The sequence below is a fragment of the Bidens hawaiensis genome, unplaced genomic scaffold (genome assembly GCF_021521415.1).
Source record: "Bidens hawaiensis isolate Kalapana, Puna unplaced genomic scaffold, B.hawaiensis_p1.1 tig00035038_1, whole genome shotgun sequence".
NCBI lineage: Eukaryota > Viridiplantae > Streptophyta > Magnoliopsida > Asterales > Asteraceae > Bidens > Bidens hawaiensis.
In genome coordinates, this window is record NW_027505342.1 from 89,448 (window position 1) to 108,357 (window position 18,910).

The window sequence follows — 18,910 nt, forward strand, 5'->3', positions numbered from 1 at the left end:
CATTCACAACTCAACTCAAACCTACTTTTTAACTACATAAATATGGTTTATAGTTTTCACACTATATTTAAAAAATAGACTTTTAAGATAATAAGACTACGGACTAATAATATTGCAACACAACCATAATAAAAAAAATATACGTTTTTTTCTCAAAACTCTTAATAAAATTTATATCGGAACGTTCACAGAAAAAAACTAAACATGAATGCGTTTTTCTCTCTTTTAAAAAAGTTTAATATTAATATTTATTGAAGAAAAACTAGTTTATATGTGAAATTAATTGTTAAATAAAAAAAATAGAATATATAGGACAATTAGTTAGTGACATGTGGCATATAATAGATTGCAACTCAAGGTTGTCACAACAAGCTAGGTTGGGAAACAAAACTCATGTTTTCTTATTTTTTTAATTGAGTGGCCCACCAAACAGTGTAATGACCTCCTAAAAGATTGTTGATAAACTTGGCCTAAGTGGTTAATCAAGAATTAATGGGCATGAGTTTCATCCTTGGTTTACTTCATTTTAGATGTTATATGATGTATGATGTAAATAAATAATGGTTGTGGGATTAGGGAATGGGGATGAATTCTTCTATTGGGAGTTGATTTATTTTCTTTTGTCCTTTTTAACTTTATTTATTTTGTTTTATCTATATTTTTTTCAACAAAATGTGAATTCAATCCCGGAATACAATGTAGATTCACCAACATCTATAAATGGTTGAAAACCAAACACATCACACATTTTCTTTGCCACTTTTTTTGGCTCTTTGCTCCAGCCCCTCAATTCAAAAATTCTGAATTTTAAACTTTTCAGGATTTCAAGGACTTGGACACATTCTAGTATAGCCAAGATACTCATCCTAACTTAGTGTTTTTTCGGTTTTGAAAAGATGTTCATCGATCAGTCTGGTTTTGTGAGTCCACTATGTTTATGAATCACCTAGCAATATGTTAAGGCAAGTTCGGGCTTTTAATTGATCACCGGGTGCTTGTGAATCCACTATGGTGATCTTTTTTTTGTGGTACTCCCTAAAGTTCATGAACTTGTTGCTCATCTATTGGGAGTGAGGATGTTTCAGTAGCCAGTGAATCCAATTCTGTGTCAGGATCCTGCATCAAAATTAAAATTAACTTCATCCACCTCAAAACTACATTAAAATGAAATGTTGTCTAGTAAGCAAAATAATATACAATTGAAGGTAATGGTGATTAATATAGGTATTTAATGCCAAATTAAGATCGATAGAAATATGTAAAACCTGATGAGAACTGCAACCACTTCGGAGTTGTTGATCAAGTGCCTCTTCTAATCGTTCCACAACCTGCTTCATTGTTGGACGCTCTTCTCCGTTCTTAAGACATTGATAGGCAATGCTTGAAAACGTGACTAACGATTCTGCGTTTATTTGTTTGTGTAAATAGGAAGGAATGACCATATCTAATGTTTGTCTTAAGTAATGTTTTCTGGCTAAATTAGTCAAAAATCGCCAGTCATCCTTGTACGATCTAACAAACGTGAGCCTACAACAGAGAACTTCAAACAATACAACCCCAAAAGAGTAAACATCAGATTTTTTTGTGAGATAAAAGGTGTTAATATACTCTGGATCAATATATCCAGGTGTACTACAAGCATTGGTAATAAGATAAGTAGCTTGCATATCGGTAGGGGCTACTCTTGATAACCCAAAATCAGAAATTTTAGCATTCCACTTCTTATCCAATAGGATGTTTGCACTTTTGACATCGCGATGGATAATTTGATGTTGAGGTCCAACATCATCATGAAGGTACTTTAACCCACGTGCAGCATCTAGGCAAATATGAAGTCGTTGCATCCAAGTAAGATCTTGGTTGTTTAAATGTCCGTCGAGACTACCATTGCTTTCATATTTATAAACAAGTATCTTCTCCGAATCTTCATCACAAAATCCAACGAGAGAGACAATGTTTTTATGTTTATATACTGAAAGCAGATCAACCTCTATCTTAAATTCGTGGTCTCCCTGCCCTTTTCTACGATCCAACCTCTTTATGGCCATATGGCCATATGTTTCAGATTTTCCTTTATAGACCTCTCCAAATCCACCACCCTTTGTAATGAGATTCTTGTTTGCAAATCCATTAGTTGCCAATGATATCTCTTGGAGAGGAATCTGTAAGTGCTTCACTTCAATGGAGAGAGGTGTGGTTTGAATCTGGAAAAGTTGAAAGACAGGCGATATTAAATTAAAAAACTAATCATTCTGCTTATTGTTTTTCGAATTTAAGTTTGATATGTTGGTGATCACCAATGGTTTACTAAGGACCGCTATTTTTTCTATCTGCCTATGCGATCTGCCAATGTTTACCCGCGATTACTACGACGATTTTCATTTTTAAATCTTGAATAAAAAATATGACTTTTTTTTGGATTTAAGTTTGATCCACGAATCTTCATTACATATGGTTACCTGATTTTCTAGTAACGTGTCTAACGAAAAGAATTTAAGTCTAAACTCTAGAAAGGGTTTACGTAACTAGCGTGCTTTGGTCAACTAGTAAAAGAATGAAAATCTGACAATCTAAACATTTAAATTGAAGACAAAGGTGACTAATAAAGGGCTTTGATGACAAAATCAATAAAATGTGTTAGCCACTATGCAGAATGCGACAACTTACCTGTTGATTATCAAGAGTTATTTGTAGTTGTTCAATAACCTGCTTCATTGTTGGACGTTCTTCTACATTCTTCAAACATTGATAGGCAATGTTTGAAAATGTAAGCAACGAGGATGTGTTTATCTGTCTTCTTAAAGAGGAATGAATGATTGTACCTAGCGTTTGCGTTCTGTGATGTAATTTGACCAAAAGAGAAAGATATTGGTGCTCATCATCATACGATGTATCATGTGCAAGCCTTCCACACAGAACTTCACATAATACAACCCCAAAAGAGTAAACATCAGCCTTTTCTGTGAGATAACCAGTATTCACATACTCTGGATCAATATATTCTGGTGTGCCGCAAGAATCTTCGATAAGATAGCTAGGCTGCATATTAGCAGGGCTTGCAATTGACAACCCAAAATCAGAAATTTTAGCTTTCCAATTCTCATCTAAAAGGATGTTTGAGCTTTTGATATTTCGGTGGATAATTCTATTTTGAATTGCAACTTCATCATGAAGGTACCTTAACCCACGGGCAACATCTATGCAAATCAGAAGTCGTTGGATCCAGGTAAGATCTTTGTTGCTCAAATGTCTATCGAGGCCCCCTTTGCTTTCATGCTTATAAACAAGTATCTTATCAGAATCTTCATCACAAAACCCAAGAAGAGAGACAATGTTTTCATGTTCATATAATGAAAGCAAATCAATCACTTTCTTGAACTTGTGGTCACCTTGCCCTTGTCTACGATCCAACCGCTTTACGACGATCTGTCCATATGTTTCAGATATTCCTTTATATACATTCCCATGTACACCATTTGTAATGAGATTCTTGTTTGCAAATCCATTAATTGCCAATGATATCTCTAGGAGAGGAATCTGCAACTGCTTCACTTCAATGGAAAGAGACGTGATGTCCCTCTGGAAAACAAAGACAAAACCTTCAAACAAAATTATAAAATTTCTTTTTTTGGGATTTAAGTTTGATCTGCGATCTGCCACGTATGGTTTACTGATGGCCACTATATATGCAAAGGTAAGTGGGAAAATTTTGGTGAGCTAGTAAAAGTGAGAAAAAAACCGACGTCAAAGCATTATTAGTTATAGAAAGGAAAATGTGCAAAAATCAAACTACAACTACTTACTATTTGATTATGAAGAGCCTTTCGTAATTGTTCCATGACCTGCTTCATTGTTGGGCGTTCTTCTACGTTCTTCAAACACTGATAGGCAATGCTTGAAAATGTAAGTAAGGATTTTGTATTCATCTGTTTGTGTAAATAGGAAGGAATGATCCTATGCAATGTTTTCCTTATGAAATGTTTTTGGGCCAAAATAGTTAAAATTCGACGCTCCTCCTTGTAGGTTGTAACTAGTGCGAGCCTTCCACACAAAACTTCCCACAACACGACTCCAAAAGAGTAGACGTCAGATTTTTGGTTGTGATAACCACTAATAGGATACTCTGGATCTATATATCCAGGTGTGCCATAAGTATTAGAGATAACGAAGGAAGAATTCGTGCTCGCAATTTTAGGATTCCAGCTCTCGTCTAAAAGAATGTTTGAGCTTTTGACATCCCTGTAGAAACGCCCAACATCATCATGAAGGTACTTTAACCCACGGGCAGCATGTATGCAAATCGACAATCGTTGGATCCACGTAAGATCTTGGTTGTTTAAATGTCGGTCGAGACTCCCATTGCTTTCGTACTTATAAACAAGTATATTCTCTCCGTCTTCGTCACAGAATCCAAGAAGAGAGACAATATTTCCATGTTTATATTTTGAAAGCAAAGCAATCTCTGTCCGGAATTCGTGGTCTCCTTGTCCACGCGCCAACCTCCTAACGGCTATTCTGCCGTGCTTTTTAGATATGCCTTCGTATACGTTCCCAGATCCACCCTTTCCAATGAGATTTTGGTCTGCAAATCCATTAGTTGCCAATAATATGTGTTGGAGGGGAGTCCGCAAGTGCTGCATATCTTTCTTGGAAGACATATTTATGAACCTTGATGGCTAGCTTGATTTAACTATGTGTAAGCTGTCTTAATTTGAAAGCAAAATTGATTCAGAGAAACAAAGAAAAGGTAGGTGACAAAAAGTCATAGACTAGTGGTGACAAAGGAGTACACGTTAATAATTAAGTAATGTTTCCAAAGGCTTCGTTTCATTATGGGAAATTTTTATAAAAGCCCCACTACCCGCAATGGGGCACGGGTTGGATATAATAATGATGTTTTCAGCCCCTCCGTTACGGATGCATTTATAATATCTTGGATATAAAGTTGTATTGCATCTATTGATATACTTGATAGGCGTTTTAAGTGATTGGAGACGATGAGATATTTTCCGATAAGAAATGGATAAGATGTGTAGGTCCCTTGACCGGATCTAACAACACACTAACTAATACTAGTTATCTTGGATCAACCTCTACATTAGTTGGGGGAAACAATTAGTTAGGACCGAGATCTCGGATCTTGTTTGTGATGTTATTATTGCCGTGAATAAGAAGAGAGAAAGAGAGTTTGCAGATAAGATTTGTCAAAAGTTTTTTTTTTGTATGAGATACACACACATTATATAGTGTGTGTATTCTCATGCACACATTTCTTATTAATTGGCTCAATGGGTTTAAGTATAAGTGACCTTGGGTCCAAACATTACAAAGATAAACTAAAACAAACATACATAAACACAAACGAAACACATAAAACAAATACGAAAGACTAATTACCAAAAAAGCCTTACAAGATGAGAGTGTGTAAATTGAATGTGGCAATAATGTAGTGCCATAATGCTGCAGATGCACGTAGCTTTCTAAACATAATTTATGTTATTGAATTATTTCTTTTTATTATACGTCACAGTCACAAAACTTATTTTCTTTTATTATATAGGAAGAAGATATATTTGTTATATCTTTTGTGTAAAATAACAGTATCAATTTTCTTTTATATATCTACTATCTTGTCGTTTCTAACATTTGTTTACTGATTTAAATTTTATATATTTAAAAAAATAATTTGTATACTTTATATTTTATTTACTTATTACAAAATCATCATCAGGAGTAAAACATCCAATATATTGCTCCATTGGAGGCATGGGCCGACACATGACCTGAATTTTTTAAGTGACAGGTTGTATGTAGTTTTTGAGTGTGTACAAATTATTAATTTAATATTTAGAGATTTTATCAACTTGTTTTAAGTTTAGAATTTTGTCAATTCACATATCGTAGGAGTAACTGAAAGATATAAGTACTACTTCTAATTGCATTAAGTTTTAATCATATGATTTTTTGAAAGAACGAATATATTAACCAAAAACGGGAAACGCATAACTAGTAGCTAGGCCCAAGACATACAAATTAAAGGAAACGTACAAAGACACATACAAACGTGTCCAACTGGAGTAGAATGACATACACTTATAACCGAAAATTAACAAAATAGAATTTACACCAAGCTAGCCTTCTAAAGTGGATCATTTGCCACAATTTTTAATCCATAAAAAGGAAGTCTCTTTAACATCCATAATCACCTTTGGGGTCAATCGTTGTTAATTTACTCATAAAATTCTCTCGTTGCGCTTTTCTATTATGAATGATTATAATGAATAATCATAATCATATGAGTTGTTATAATAATTTATAACAAATACATATATAAGGAGGTAGGTTTTTAATTAAGTTTTTTCTTTAAACACGAACTCATAAATCCTTAATTCTACATCATTTTCTCATCACAAGATTTGAACACTTGCATACCATTCGGCCAAAAACGTTTAGGTTTATAATAACACAACATATGGACAGGCCCGGCCCTTAGGCCAGCCAAATCAGGTAGTGATTTTGGGCCATCAGTATTTTTAGGCCTCCAATTTTATATGAGTTATGTACTATATGTTTTAAAAGTGAGTTTTTTAAGAACTTGTTGATGAGCCACAAGTTAAGAGCGAGGTTTGGTTGCAATTTGTTGTATCTTAGAATTTTAGATTATTTATAGTTAGATTTTTTATGATGTCAAACAGAATTTAAAAGTTTGAATTGTGTCATTCTAAAAGTTAAAGAAACAACAATTTTTAACTCCACAAACTATAAACTTATTAGTTTATTATTGCCGGTCCTAAGCCCAGGAAAAGAAAGGAGGAGGGTTTACGTCAAAATAGTTTTTCTGAAAAAGACCTCAAGATTTTAGTTGCTTTAGACCTTCATGAACGTTGAGACGGCCTTTCATATGAACAAGTTTCATATGATTTGACTAAACTATGAATACAACAAAGGAAACTCAATAAAATATATTGAAATCAAACATCAACTAACTAGGCCACTTTATTGAATTCAAACATCAACTAACTCTATAAAATTAATAAGGCCTCTTATATAAGTTGTATTTCCTTCTCAATGGCTTCTGTCCTCTCGCCGGCCGCCTCTCTAACGACCTTAGTAGGCTTTCTTCTCTTCCTTCATCTAACCACCGCCAGGGGTAGTGGCGTTTCCATCGCCGTCCTTTTTGCTCGTCTTAACCACTATCGGCTTTCTCAGTATTAGGATAGGGATCTTGGTTCATGATCACGGCTTTTTTGCCTAGTTTCTTATGCACCTGATCCGCCAGCTCTTCGGCTCGAAAAGCGCCTTTGACCACTACTAGTGAATTGTCTGGATCCAGGACTGCACTGTCCACCCCTACAGCCATATACAAAAAGTTATAAAGTTAGAATATCATCACTTATTAATAACAAGATTAAAATTTGTCTACAAAAGCTTTATTTGGTAAGTACTTTGTGAAAATGTAAATAATAAAATTTGTAAATTACCCTTTATCATCAGAATGCATTTTTTGATGTCTCGAGCACAAGCTTGACAATGCATGTATACTAAGACCACTGTAATCATTCGTGCGGGCTGTTGGAAAAAAGAAAAATAACCCAAATTAATAAGTTTGATCAATAGAGATTGTTATTAATTAACGATGTTTTCGTAACAGGATCGGTTATCAAACTGGTACACGAACCGGATTTTACATAATAATAGTGATTACTTATCAGTCTACAATTTATATACATCCTGTAAACACATACGAAAAATAAAAGTTAATATATATATATTAAAAAAAAGTTAGCCCAAAGTCACAAATATTTTGGAAATTTGGGCCTTGTCCCTAAATCTAGCATCTAATAGCCATCCTAACTTTTTTTTTCTCTCTTAATGACAAACTCACACACATCCTAAATCTAGAGGTGCACAGAAAATCCGAATTCAGAATCGGAACCGGATTTTTTTATATCCGGGTTTTAATACCCGTACCCGACCCTATCCGTATGGTACGGATAGATTATGCATTTTAGTGCCGAAACCCGTACTCGAATCGAACCCGATTTATACCCAATAATACCCAGAAACCCGGACCGGTTCCATACCCGGAACCGGGTTTTTCCAATACTTGAAACCAGGTTTTCCAAATACCCTAAATTACCCGAAAATAACTGGAAAATACCCCTAAAAAATGCAACCCCTAAAAATCCCGAAACAATCTAAAAATATGGTTTTTTCAATACACGGAGACAGGGTATTCAAATACCCAGTTCTATACCCGACCCGAACCCGATACATAGGGTATGGTTTTTAGAGGCAATACTCGGACCCGAACCCGACCGGCTATTGTTAATACCCGATTTTCCTCTACCCGATCATACCCGAACCCGAGTTTTTCTAATACCCGATTTGTGTAGAGGACCTCTACCTAAATCTACTACTAAGTCTACATTACCTGTCAAGTGCCGACAAGAACCCACGACCACTTAGAAATGAACAGTACTAATATACATCACATCTAAATACCTTTAGGCCAAAGCCCTTTAGTCTAAACTACTAAAGCATGAAAAAAATAATAATAATAATTACTTACCTCTACATCTTTCTTCTGTTGCGTTTTAGCATGCTGTTCTTGCTTTCGCTTCTTACGCTCCTCAGGCTGCGGTTTTTGTTCAGGAAATAGAAGCTCAACTTTCCGGTTGTATTTCTTCTTGACTCTTTCTAAAACCTTCCACGGGTCTGCTTTTTCTCCCTTCACTATGACTTTATGAGCCTCACAATCCGTTAGAACGTCTTCAACACCTGTTATGATCAAAATAACTTAATTACGTATTAAATAAAACAAAATAAATCGATGAAAAACGGTAAAACTAAAAAAAACAAGAATAAACAAACCTTCGAAGCCTTTAAGGCATCGTTGAACTTTTCTAGCACAGTTTTCACAATGCATGAATGTGCTCAAAACAATATCTTGCGGCAGTGGAGATGGTGGAGGGTCTTTTGACTTGACTCCATTTTTCTCATCTCCGGCGGCCTGTTTTGCTTCTTCCTCCACTTTCTTTTCGTCATTCGGGTTGTTTACCGCCTGAAAAACAACTATTCGTTATACAACACATTTCTATTAATAAGCTTGCTTTGAATTGCTCTACTAGTTTATTATTAGTAGAGCAATTTACTAGTTGATTATCAAGAGACTTTTGTATGCATGAATGTTAAAGGCTGTAGCAACTTACTAGTTGACTGTCAAGAGCCTTTTGTAATTGCTCTACTACTTGCCGCATTGTTGGACGTTCTTGTTCGTTTTTCAAACATTGATATGCGATGTCTGAAAACGCAAGTAACGAAGCTGTATTTATCTGATTATGTAAATCGGAGGGAATGATGCTGCTTAATGTTCCACTCTTGTAATGTCTTTGGGCCAAAATAGATAGAACTAGTGGCTCATCATTGTAAACCACATGTGCGAGCCTTCAAGACAGAACTTCCCATAATACGACCCCAAAAGAATAGACGTCAGATTTTTGCGTGAGATAACCGTTTATGTAGTATTCTGGAGCAATATATCCACGTGTGCCACAAACATTCGAGATCACAAAGCTAGACTTCATGTTTGCAGGGCCCATTCTAGCCAGACCGAAATCTGAAATTTTAGGTTTCCAGTTCTTGTCTAACAGAATGTTTGAGCTTTTGACATCACGGTGGAGAATTCACTCGCGGCGACCACCAACATCATAATGCAGGTACTTTAACCCACGGGCAGCTTCAAGGCATATTTGAAGTCGTTGGATCCAGTTCAAATCTTTGCTGTTTAAATGCTGATCAAGACTCGTGTTGCTTTCGTACTTATAACAAGTATCTTCTCGCCGTCCTCATCACAGAATCCAAGAAGAGAAACAATATTTTCATGTTTATGTTTCGAAAGCAAAGCAATCTCCGTCTTGAATTCTCGGTCTCCTTGCTGGCCATGATCCCATCGCTTTATAGCGATGTGACCGTATGTTTTAGATATGCCTTTGTAGACCCTCCCAAATCCACCTTTTGCAACGAGATTCTTGTTGGCGAACCCGTCAGTTGCCGATGATATGTCTTTGAGAGGAATCTGTAATTGCTTTGCATGTTCAATGGAAGGCATGATCTTTGATTTAACTATGTGCAAGTACGTTTGTGGATATATTGTTTGAAGAGTACCACTAGACGAATTGGCTTATATATATACACACATATGAGGATGGGTGCCTTTTTAAGGGATATTCCGAAAACGCGTTTTGTACTTTCGGTGTTATAGTTTGGGACACGTGTTAGAGAAGGTATACAAACATATTACTCCATAGGAGATGACGTTGGATAATGGAACTCCCCTTGTTTTGGACCTTTCCTAGGAATTAACTCGCTTGATCATGTGGTGTCGACAAATGCCAAATATACGGACGTCGTATTATCCTAGTTCGTGTGTTTGTGGGAATGGACGGAATAGTGATGTCGGACGCAGTGACGTAATCATGTAGTGATGTGGGGCGCAGTGACGTCATGTTGTGGCGGCTTTAAGTTTAATTTATATTTATGTTTTTTCAACTTTTTTAAAGTTCAACTATGTATGATAAACGTATTAAAATAAAAATTTTCCCACTACCATTACATTTTGTGCATGTTACATGTCATACGTTAAATATAATACTTACAACTATACAAAAGACAAACGTGAGTTGGAAAACAAGTTGTGTCACAAGCTCTTTTTAAATAGCAAAAGTAAACCGTTTAAAATTAACATTTGTAGATCATGAGATCTTGACATTACTATTTATGACTCGTTTAATACGACTAAATAGTTGTACAACCTTAGGCGCTGGGAATTTTAAAAAAAAAGTAAGTTTTCTAAACTTCTTAAGATAAAATTATAAATATTTAATTATCAAAATTTTCCCATTATTTCAAAATTACAATCCCCTCGTTATTTTGAAATTAACGGATACTGTAATTTCCTTGCAAATAATTACGGTAAATACATTGTCAATCTTTTTTCCTTTTTTTTCACACCTGAACTCTTTTCAATTCAATTAACTTTATTTTTTCAATGAAGCTGCTTTCATACCACAAAAAACTTGTATTTAATTGATTCAAGAACGGTTTTATACTGTAATAAAAAAAAGGTGTTACAAGTAACTGGATGACCACCTCATACAACAAGGCCCGGTGATAGAAATCCGTTGAGGGTATTAAGCTCCAAGAATAATCAAATAAGAGAGAACACTTTGAACCATTTTTCTTCATAATTCTCATTAAACTTTTTTTTTAAACGGCCAATGAGATTATGAGAATACGTGAACGAAAAGTGGTTGAAAGATTGAAACATTAATACAATGACTCACTCAGTGGCGAAACTTGAACTAAGATAACAGGGGGGTGACTCAAAATGTATAAAACAGGTTGTCAAATTTTTGGTTGAAAACGGCTAAATTTACACTACTTATCAAATATTTCGGCCGAAAACGGGTAAATTTACAATACTTCGCAAAAAAACAGGGGGGCCACGCCCCCCCTCAGTCAAGTCCCGGGTCGATAATCAACTCACGAATTAAACGATAACTCGCGTTTATATTAATCAGAAAATATCACACTAAAAACTGATTACAAACCCTAAATCGGTTTGACTCTTGATGAACCCTAAGTCGGTTACATCTAGATGAACCCTAACTCGGTTACATCTCGTGTGTGCCTCTTGGATGAACCCTACTCAGTTGCACTTCACACCACTCTATAATGTCTAACCATAACTTGGTTTATATAAAACTAACATAATTTGCTATCAAAGGCATTACCTATTATAATTACAATACAATTAGGAAACATAACCACTATGACCTACTTGTCAATATTGGTCCCTCAAGTTCACCAACTTGTGACTTGAAGTCTGAAATTACTTCCAACACTCGGGCCCTAAGTAAGCTTCGTCAATGAACCCACTATTCGAAACACTAACACATAATAAGCATTAAAAGAGGAACAATGAGATTATGAGAATGCAAAAAGGTAGACATGGAAACTGATGTTCATGGCTTGAACGGTAATGTGGAGATGAGGGTAGGAATGTTGTTAATTTTTTGTGTTCGCTTAATACCAATGGCTGTCTTTGGTTGTGGTCAGCTGGTGGGGCCGGAGTTGCCAGGATGCCGAGCTAAGGGAGGGGATGAAGTTTAGGTTTTGTGGTCGGCACATTAATGGGCTTTGCTTATATATTAAACATTCATTGATTTTTTTATGATAAGGTTATTTTTGTCACAGCACACGCTATGTCATCAGAAGTGAATGGTGTTACGATATGGGATTGTTATTCTAACAAAATTGAAAGTTATGATTGCTACTAGCCATATTGATGTATGGATTAATATCAACCAAAGGTTAATAGTTTGGATGATTAATGAAATCCAATTTTCTAAACTTATTAGATAGCCAAGTTATGTTTTAAATTTGAATAGCCCGTTAACTTAAAAATATCAACTCAGTAATAGAAGTAAACAATAACAATGATAAATATAAAGAAATATACATCTCGGATAGTAAGATCATCTCTCTTCTCTTCCTGGATATGATGTTCTTCTTGCTCCTGCTTCTTGGGCTCCTCTGCCGGTAGTTTTAGGACCGGCGTTAGAAGCTCAACTTTTCGACGGCTTTTTTTCTTGACTGTTTCTTGAACCTTCAAAGTATTTGCTTTTGTGTTCCCCACTACGATAGTCTCGCAATCTGCTTTTGTGTTCCCCGCTTCGACAGTCTCGCAATCCACAAGAACATTTTCGACGCCTATTTTTCAGAACATTAATTAGTAACGAAACCAAAGAGTCACTCAAACTAATAAAAAAAGAAGTGTACATACCCTCCAAGGCTTTAGGGCATTGCTGAAGCTTTCTATCCGGCTTCTTGGGCTCCTCTACTCGCACATTTGGGACCGAAGATACAAGCTCAACTTTTCGATTGGTCTTCTTTTGAACTTTTTCTAGAAGCTTTAACGGATCTGCTTTTGTTCCCTTCACTACGATCGTATTAGTGTTACGATTCGTTACAACACCTTCAACACCTGTTTTGCAAAACAATTAATATTTATGAACTAGCCAAATTTTCAATCAAGAAACTATAAAAATAAAAATAAAAAGCTATCAAACCCTCAAAGCCCTCAATGTATTTCTGGAGTTTTGCAGCACAGTCTTTACAATACATGGATACTTTCAAAGCAAATTCTTGCGGCGGGGGAGGCGGTGGTGGGCTGTCTAACCCTTCTCCTTTTTTTCTCATCTCCGGCGGCTGGATTTGCTTCTTCCTTCACTTTCTTTCCCGAATTCTCCGGCTTCATTACCTCCTGAAAGACCAAAAAAAAAAAAATCAAACAACACCCTCTCAGAAAACACACTTTTATCAATATCCACATAAAAAAACTAAATTCTGTTTACCAAAACTATCACAAAGGAACTCATTAACACCAATATTGGCACGAAGTTTTAGTGTTTTATAATGGGTTGGCAGACAACTAGACAGTGAATTAGTGTCAAAAATCAAAATTGATTTCAAAATAGAACCCCTTATAAGTTAAAGTCTTCTCTCCTGAATCCCCCCCACCCCCCCCCCCCCACCACCACAAAAAGAAAAGAAATTTTCATATTAATATTCTATCCAAACTTACTATTGTTTTCGACTAGTGAACACATAAAACCTTTAATTTGTTTTTTTTCTTTCGAACTCTAGTGAACACATAAAGCCATCATCCCGATTGATGGCTTGGGCCAAAGCATGTCTGCGGTCGAGTATAGGGTCATTCTTAAGTACCGTTTGATGGTCCCAATGTACCCAGAAGACGAAACATGTCCGATCTGCCGTAAGGCCTGCCTGGATAAATTCGGAGAGCATGCGGTTCATTGCAAGGAGATGCCTGGGTTCAAATACCGACATGATTGGGTGCGGGACGTTCTTTGGGACATCTTAAGGCGAGCTGGGATATCAGCTAAAAAGGAAGCCCCCGTAAACTTCCTTACAGACCCCACGGAAGGGAGATCCACTCTACGACCGGCAGATTTGCTCGTCTTTGGTTGGGCCGGGGGAAAACACGCTTGTGTTGACCTCACAGGGGTATCTCCCTTAGCTGGTTTGAGGGATAATGGGTTTGTAGCTGGGCAAGCAATGAAAAGGGCTGAAACGAAGAAGGTGGAGAAACATGCTAAAGCCTGCGAAGAGAACCAACATGTTTTTGTCCCTCTGGCTTTTGATACATTTGGCTCCTTGGCACCGGAAGCTATCCGTTTTCTAACCAGGGTCCAACAGGTTGTGCATAGCAATGTGTCGACTCCAAATGGGCAGGGGTATGTCTTTAGCATGTTAGGGTTTGCAATTCAGAAAGGGGTGGCGGCGCAACTTGTTGCCCGCCTACCTGCTATTTTGATGTAATATCTATGTTTCTACATATTGGGACCCAATTTTTGACACATCTAAATAAAGAAAATTGATATGTTTATTTAAGAAAAAAAAAAAAAAACTCTAGAACACCAAGTTACGTTATGTCTTTCCATTCGCTTTCCTTTCTAATCTCTCCTAAAGTCCATTTCTCTTCTTTTCTTTCAATTCGTTTTTTTAACTCGGTCGGTAGTGGCACATCTCTAGATTTCTAAATTGCACATCTTTGTGCACACCTATAGCGTCCACCTCAAGCGCGGTCGGTTAGCATCTAGTGGTGCACCTTGACACATTGTGCTATTGCGTACTATTACTGGGTAGCTCAATTAGATATAAAAAATAACTAATAACAACCTCATCTTTCTTCTCTTCCGGTTTAAAAGGTTCTTCTTGCTCCATCTTTATGATGGCCTCCTCCATGGTCGGATTTAGGACCGGTGATAGAAGTTTAACTTTTCGTCCAGTTTTCTTGCGGATTCTTTCTAGAATCTTCAATGGATCTGCTTTTTCTCCCTTCACTACTACCATATGAGTCGCACAATCCGTCACAACATCTTCAACGCCTATTTTTTAATACAACTTATTATTAATTAAACCAATAAAATAGATCAAGAAACTAATAAACAAGAAATTTACACACCCTCTAACTCTTTAACGCATCGCCGGACTTGTCTAGCACACTCATCACAATGCAGGAATACTTGAAAAGCAAACTCTTGCGGCAGGGGAGGCGATGGCGGGTCTTTTGACTCTTTTCTCTTTTTCTCGTCTCCGGTAGCCGGATTTGCTTGTTTCTCTACTCTCTTTCCATCATCTGGGCTCATAAACTCCTGAATTTCAACAATCAACGGCACCCTTGTAAAAAAGAAATAAAAAATAATAATAAACCACAAAAAAGGAACTTATTTGTTATATTTAATTCCAAAACTAATGTGAAGAAAGAATGTACAGAACGTTTTTGCACAACTTACTAATTGATTATGAAGAGCTTCTTTTAACTGTTCCACGACCTCCTTCATTGTTGGACGTTCTTCTATTTTCTTCAAACATTGATAGGCGATGTCTGAAAACTTATCTAACGAATCCGTGTTCATTTGTTTGTGTAAATATTGTGGAATGATCCGATCTAATGTTTTCTTTTGATGATGCTTTTCGGCCAAAAGAGAGAGATCCACATGCTCATCCTTGACAATTGCGAGCCTTCCACACAAAACTTCCCACAATACGACCCCAAAAGAGTAGACGTCGGCTTTTTGAGTGAGATAACCCTTATTACGGTAGTCTGGATCTATATATCCAAGTGTGCCACAAGGATTGGTGATAACGAAGGAAGACATCGTACTTGCTGAACTTACTCTTGACAAACCAAAATCAGAAATTTTAGGATTCCAGCTCTCGTCTAAAAGAATATTTGAGCTTTTGACATCACGGTGGTAGATTCGCTCCCCACGTCCTACTTCATCGTGTAGGTGATTTAACCCACGGGCAACATGTAAGGAAATCAACAATCGATGGATCCAAGTAAGATGTTGGTTGCCCAAATGTTTGTCGAGACTCCCGTTGCTTTCGTACCTATAAACAAGTATCATCTCTCCTTCTTCATCACAGAATCCGAGAAGAGAGACAATATTTTCATGTTTATGTTTTGAAAGCAAAGCAATCTCTGTCCTGAATTGGTGATCTCCTTGACTTTGCCAATGAACCAACCGCTTTATGGCCATGCAGCCGTGTTTTTTAGAAATGCATTTGTAAACGTTCCCATATCCACCCCTTCCAATGATATTTTGGTCTGCAAATTGATTAGTTGCCAATAATATGTGCTGGAGAGGAATCTGCAAGTACTGGACATTTTCAGTACTTGAAGACATATATGAACTTTGGTTTAACTATGTGTAAAGTGTTGAAGAAACACTAAATGACCCCGGCAGATTAAAGATAATCTTAGGGTAAATAGATGTTTCCCACGAGGGTTAGGTCCGGCAAAGATGGTTATTCTTCTCAACCTGCAAAACAGACACCGTAAGCTCGTCACTGAGAAGGGGGGGGGGGGTTCCTCCTTGTGACCACCCTCCGGCGTGAGAATCAGGCTAGGTTGCTCTGAATATAAGTGTATATAGAGAGAAATAGCTAGAGAGAAGATGATGATACTGTTCCAAGGTGTTGGAGTATTTATAGCCGAATGTAGGTTTCCAAGCAGGTACGGCCAGCTGTATATAATATTCCTTTTACACCAACTATGGGCTACGTTCGTGCCACGATGGGAGTTGGTGGGTAGGCAGCGGCTGATAGTGACATTTTGTACTGGAGCGTGCTCCTCCTCGTACTATTGTCGGTGAGCTGTCACCCTTTGATTGGTTCATGGGTTGCTTTTGTCAGATCTTGTCTATTTGTCCATACCTTGGTAGGTATAGTACAAAAGATCTTCTAGAAGCGTACGGACTGGCTCTTTTGGGCGGGAATATTCCCGCCCTGCTCATTCCTTCTTCAGGAGACATTACTGAAGTATTAAGAGTTAGTGCCTTATGCGTGTAGCCTTACTGTTAGTGCGGGTAGCCTTCCTTCTTGGCTTGTACCTACAGCTGCGGGGACAGGAAGGGTACTGTACCAAGGGAGGTTTTCCTGCGGGAACAGCTGGCTTACTGCGTGTAAGGTCTTCACCTCTCTAAGCATGGTGGGTCCTGCGGATCCAGTTGGTCTTTGTGCAGACGTACCTCTTCAAGGTGAGTCTTGCGGGTCCAACTGGGCATTGCGGGGACCTACCTCTTCAAGTCCCCCCAGTCCATTGTTCCTCTCATGAATTGTTAATAAGTGAGGGGAACTTTTGGACTTTAAACAAGGGGCTTTTAAAAGGAGTTTTCGTTTTTTTAAGGTTCTCCGTGGGGATTCTTCCCGCAGTTTTCCTAATGTCACTTGCAGAAAATTCCCGACTTTTTCTGCTTGATCTTTGGGTATGATGCGGGTAGGTGTGTAACCTCTTCGCAAGTCGGGAGTGTTGAGTTTCACTTGTAAATTCTCCACGAGGTTTTGGTAGTTTTAGACATAGTGATCAGTTATGTTAAACAACCAATTCCACCTTGAAGCTTCAAACAATCTAGTTCTCAACGTCCCGCCATGCGGGGGTGTTATTTCCCTTTCCGCAAACATGGCCCATAAGATCGATCTTCTTGGTTTCAATTCCCTGCAAGTGCTAAATATGTGAAAGGTTTCGCCTTAACACTGTACCCGCACTTGTCTCATGGTTTCTTGTTTCCAAGGTAAGGGGGTATATTCCCTCTTATTTTTGAATCTTTTTGGAATTCGGAGAGTTGGTGAAAGGATAAGGACAGTCCAAACGGTTGAAGGGACGTTGGCGTCTTCTGACGGTTTCAGGATGTGCAGGAAGTTATGACGACGTGACAGCATGTGTTCAATCAGGACGCTTTTTCAGGCGCGTGGGCGCGAGTTTCATGACACGCGCCACTCCGACACCTGTCGCCAGCTTGCTTTATCCACACGTGTCGCCGTTGCATTGCGCCTGCGCTTTCTCTCTCATCCGCATTAAATTCATCGCATTCATTGCGATGAGTATATAAGGGGAAGAGGGTGCATTTCGTCCATTATCTTCACTTCACTCTCCTTTTCCTTTTAAGCGATTTCCGGCGAATACTCATCTTTTCCGGCGAGCATTCTCCTGAAACCGCTTTCTTTCATCTTTAACATTTAAAAAATGTCTTCTTCTACCCATGACTTGGAGGTTAACGTCGAGGAGTCCGACGTTTACCTCGAGAACCCGACGTCCACGTCCGATAAGTACTGCTGGCGAGTGTCAGTGTACTCTTTCTGTCGATGTATACCATTACATCGTCAAGAAGTTCATGCTGGAGCCCTATGAGCCAGAGTTCCCGGAGGCCCACCAGACGGTGTACGATGCCCCTAAGGGCAAGATAGGGGTTTACGATTCGTTCTTCATATATGGGAATCTAAGATTCCCATTAACGAAGTTCGTATACCGTGTTTTGGAGAAACACGGTGTTCATCTGACAGAGGTGCACCCAATGGCAATTGCCAAAGTTCGCCATTTCGAATGGGTGTGCCGTATTTTGGGTATCGAGCCTCGAGTCGACCGCCTGATGACCTTCTATACTTGGAGGTGCATCCAGGGTTGGTATACCCTTGTCACTCGGATCAAGGGTTTGAAGATCTGCGCTACTGAGCGTAGTCTTCGTTCTTGGAAGCGGGAGTTTTTCTACATTTCCACTCGTGTCGTTCCCATCGCGATGACGTTCAAGAATGGGAGGGCACTTCCCAACCTTCCGGCCTCCAATTACCAGGAGACGGAATGGTTCACCAAGATTTCCCAGATTCGGACTCCTGTTTATCGCTTCACGGAGTCTGGGATGGTCATGCTTGGGATGAGCCGCGTGTGGAAGGATGCCGGGTCTGGGACGCCGCAAATACCCATCGTTCTTGAATACGGTTTGAACTATATTCCTTATGGTATGCTCCGTCTTTTGTGTTG

General features: G+C 38.0%; 3 protein-coding genes across 3 annotated transcripts; all 3 read right to left on the reverse strand.

Moving 5' to 3' along the window:
• Positions 1–1,018: 1,018 nt before the first annotated feature.
• Positions 1,019–4,658, reverse strand: LOC143612584 (uncharacterized). Its single transcript, XM_077086536.1, has 4 exons — positions 3,804–4,658; positions 2,668–3,579; positions 1,266–2,204; positions 1,019–1,116 (listed from the first exon to the last, which is right to left on the reverse strand). Exons 1-4 carry the CDS (start codon positions 4,656–4,658, stop codon positions 1,036–1,038), a joined length of 2,787 nt encoding a protein of 928 aa, XP_076942651.1. The 3' UTR covers positions 1,019–1,035.
• Positions 4,659–8,465: 3,807 nt separating this feature from the next.
• LOC143612575 (uncharacterized) lies at positions 8,466–10,140 on the reverse strand. Its single transcript, XM_077086526.1, has 3 exons — positions 9,213–10,140; positions 8,875–9,064; positions 8,466–8,781 (listed from the first exon to the last, which is right to left on the reverse strand). Exons 1-3 carry the CDS (start codon positions 9,258–9,260, stop codon positions 8,528–8,530), a joined length of 492 nt encoding a protein of 163 aa, XP_076942641.1. The 5' UTR covers positions 9,261–10,140; the 3' UTR covers positions 8,466–8,527.
• Positions 10,141–12,542: 2,402 nt separating this feature from the next.
• Positions 12,543–16,307, reverse strand: LOC143612566 (putative serine/threonine-protein kinase PBL28). The gene is made up of 6 exons (XM_077086516.1): positions 15,384–16,307; positions 15,053–15,242; positions 14,767–14,975; positions 13,134–13,327; positions 12,848–13,048; positions 12,543–12,774 (listed from the first exon to the last, which is right to left on the reverse strand). The coding sequence occupies exons 1-4, from the start codon at positions 16,278–16,280 to the stop codon at positions 13,178–13,180; spliced, it is 1,446 nt and encodes a 481-aa protein (XP_076942631.1). The 5' UTR covers positions 16,281–16,307; the 3' UTR covers positions 12,543–12,774; positions 12,848–13,048; positions 13,134–13,177.
• Between the last annotated feature and the right edge of the window lie 2,603 nt (positions 16,308–18,910).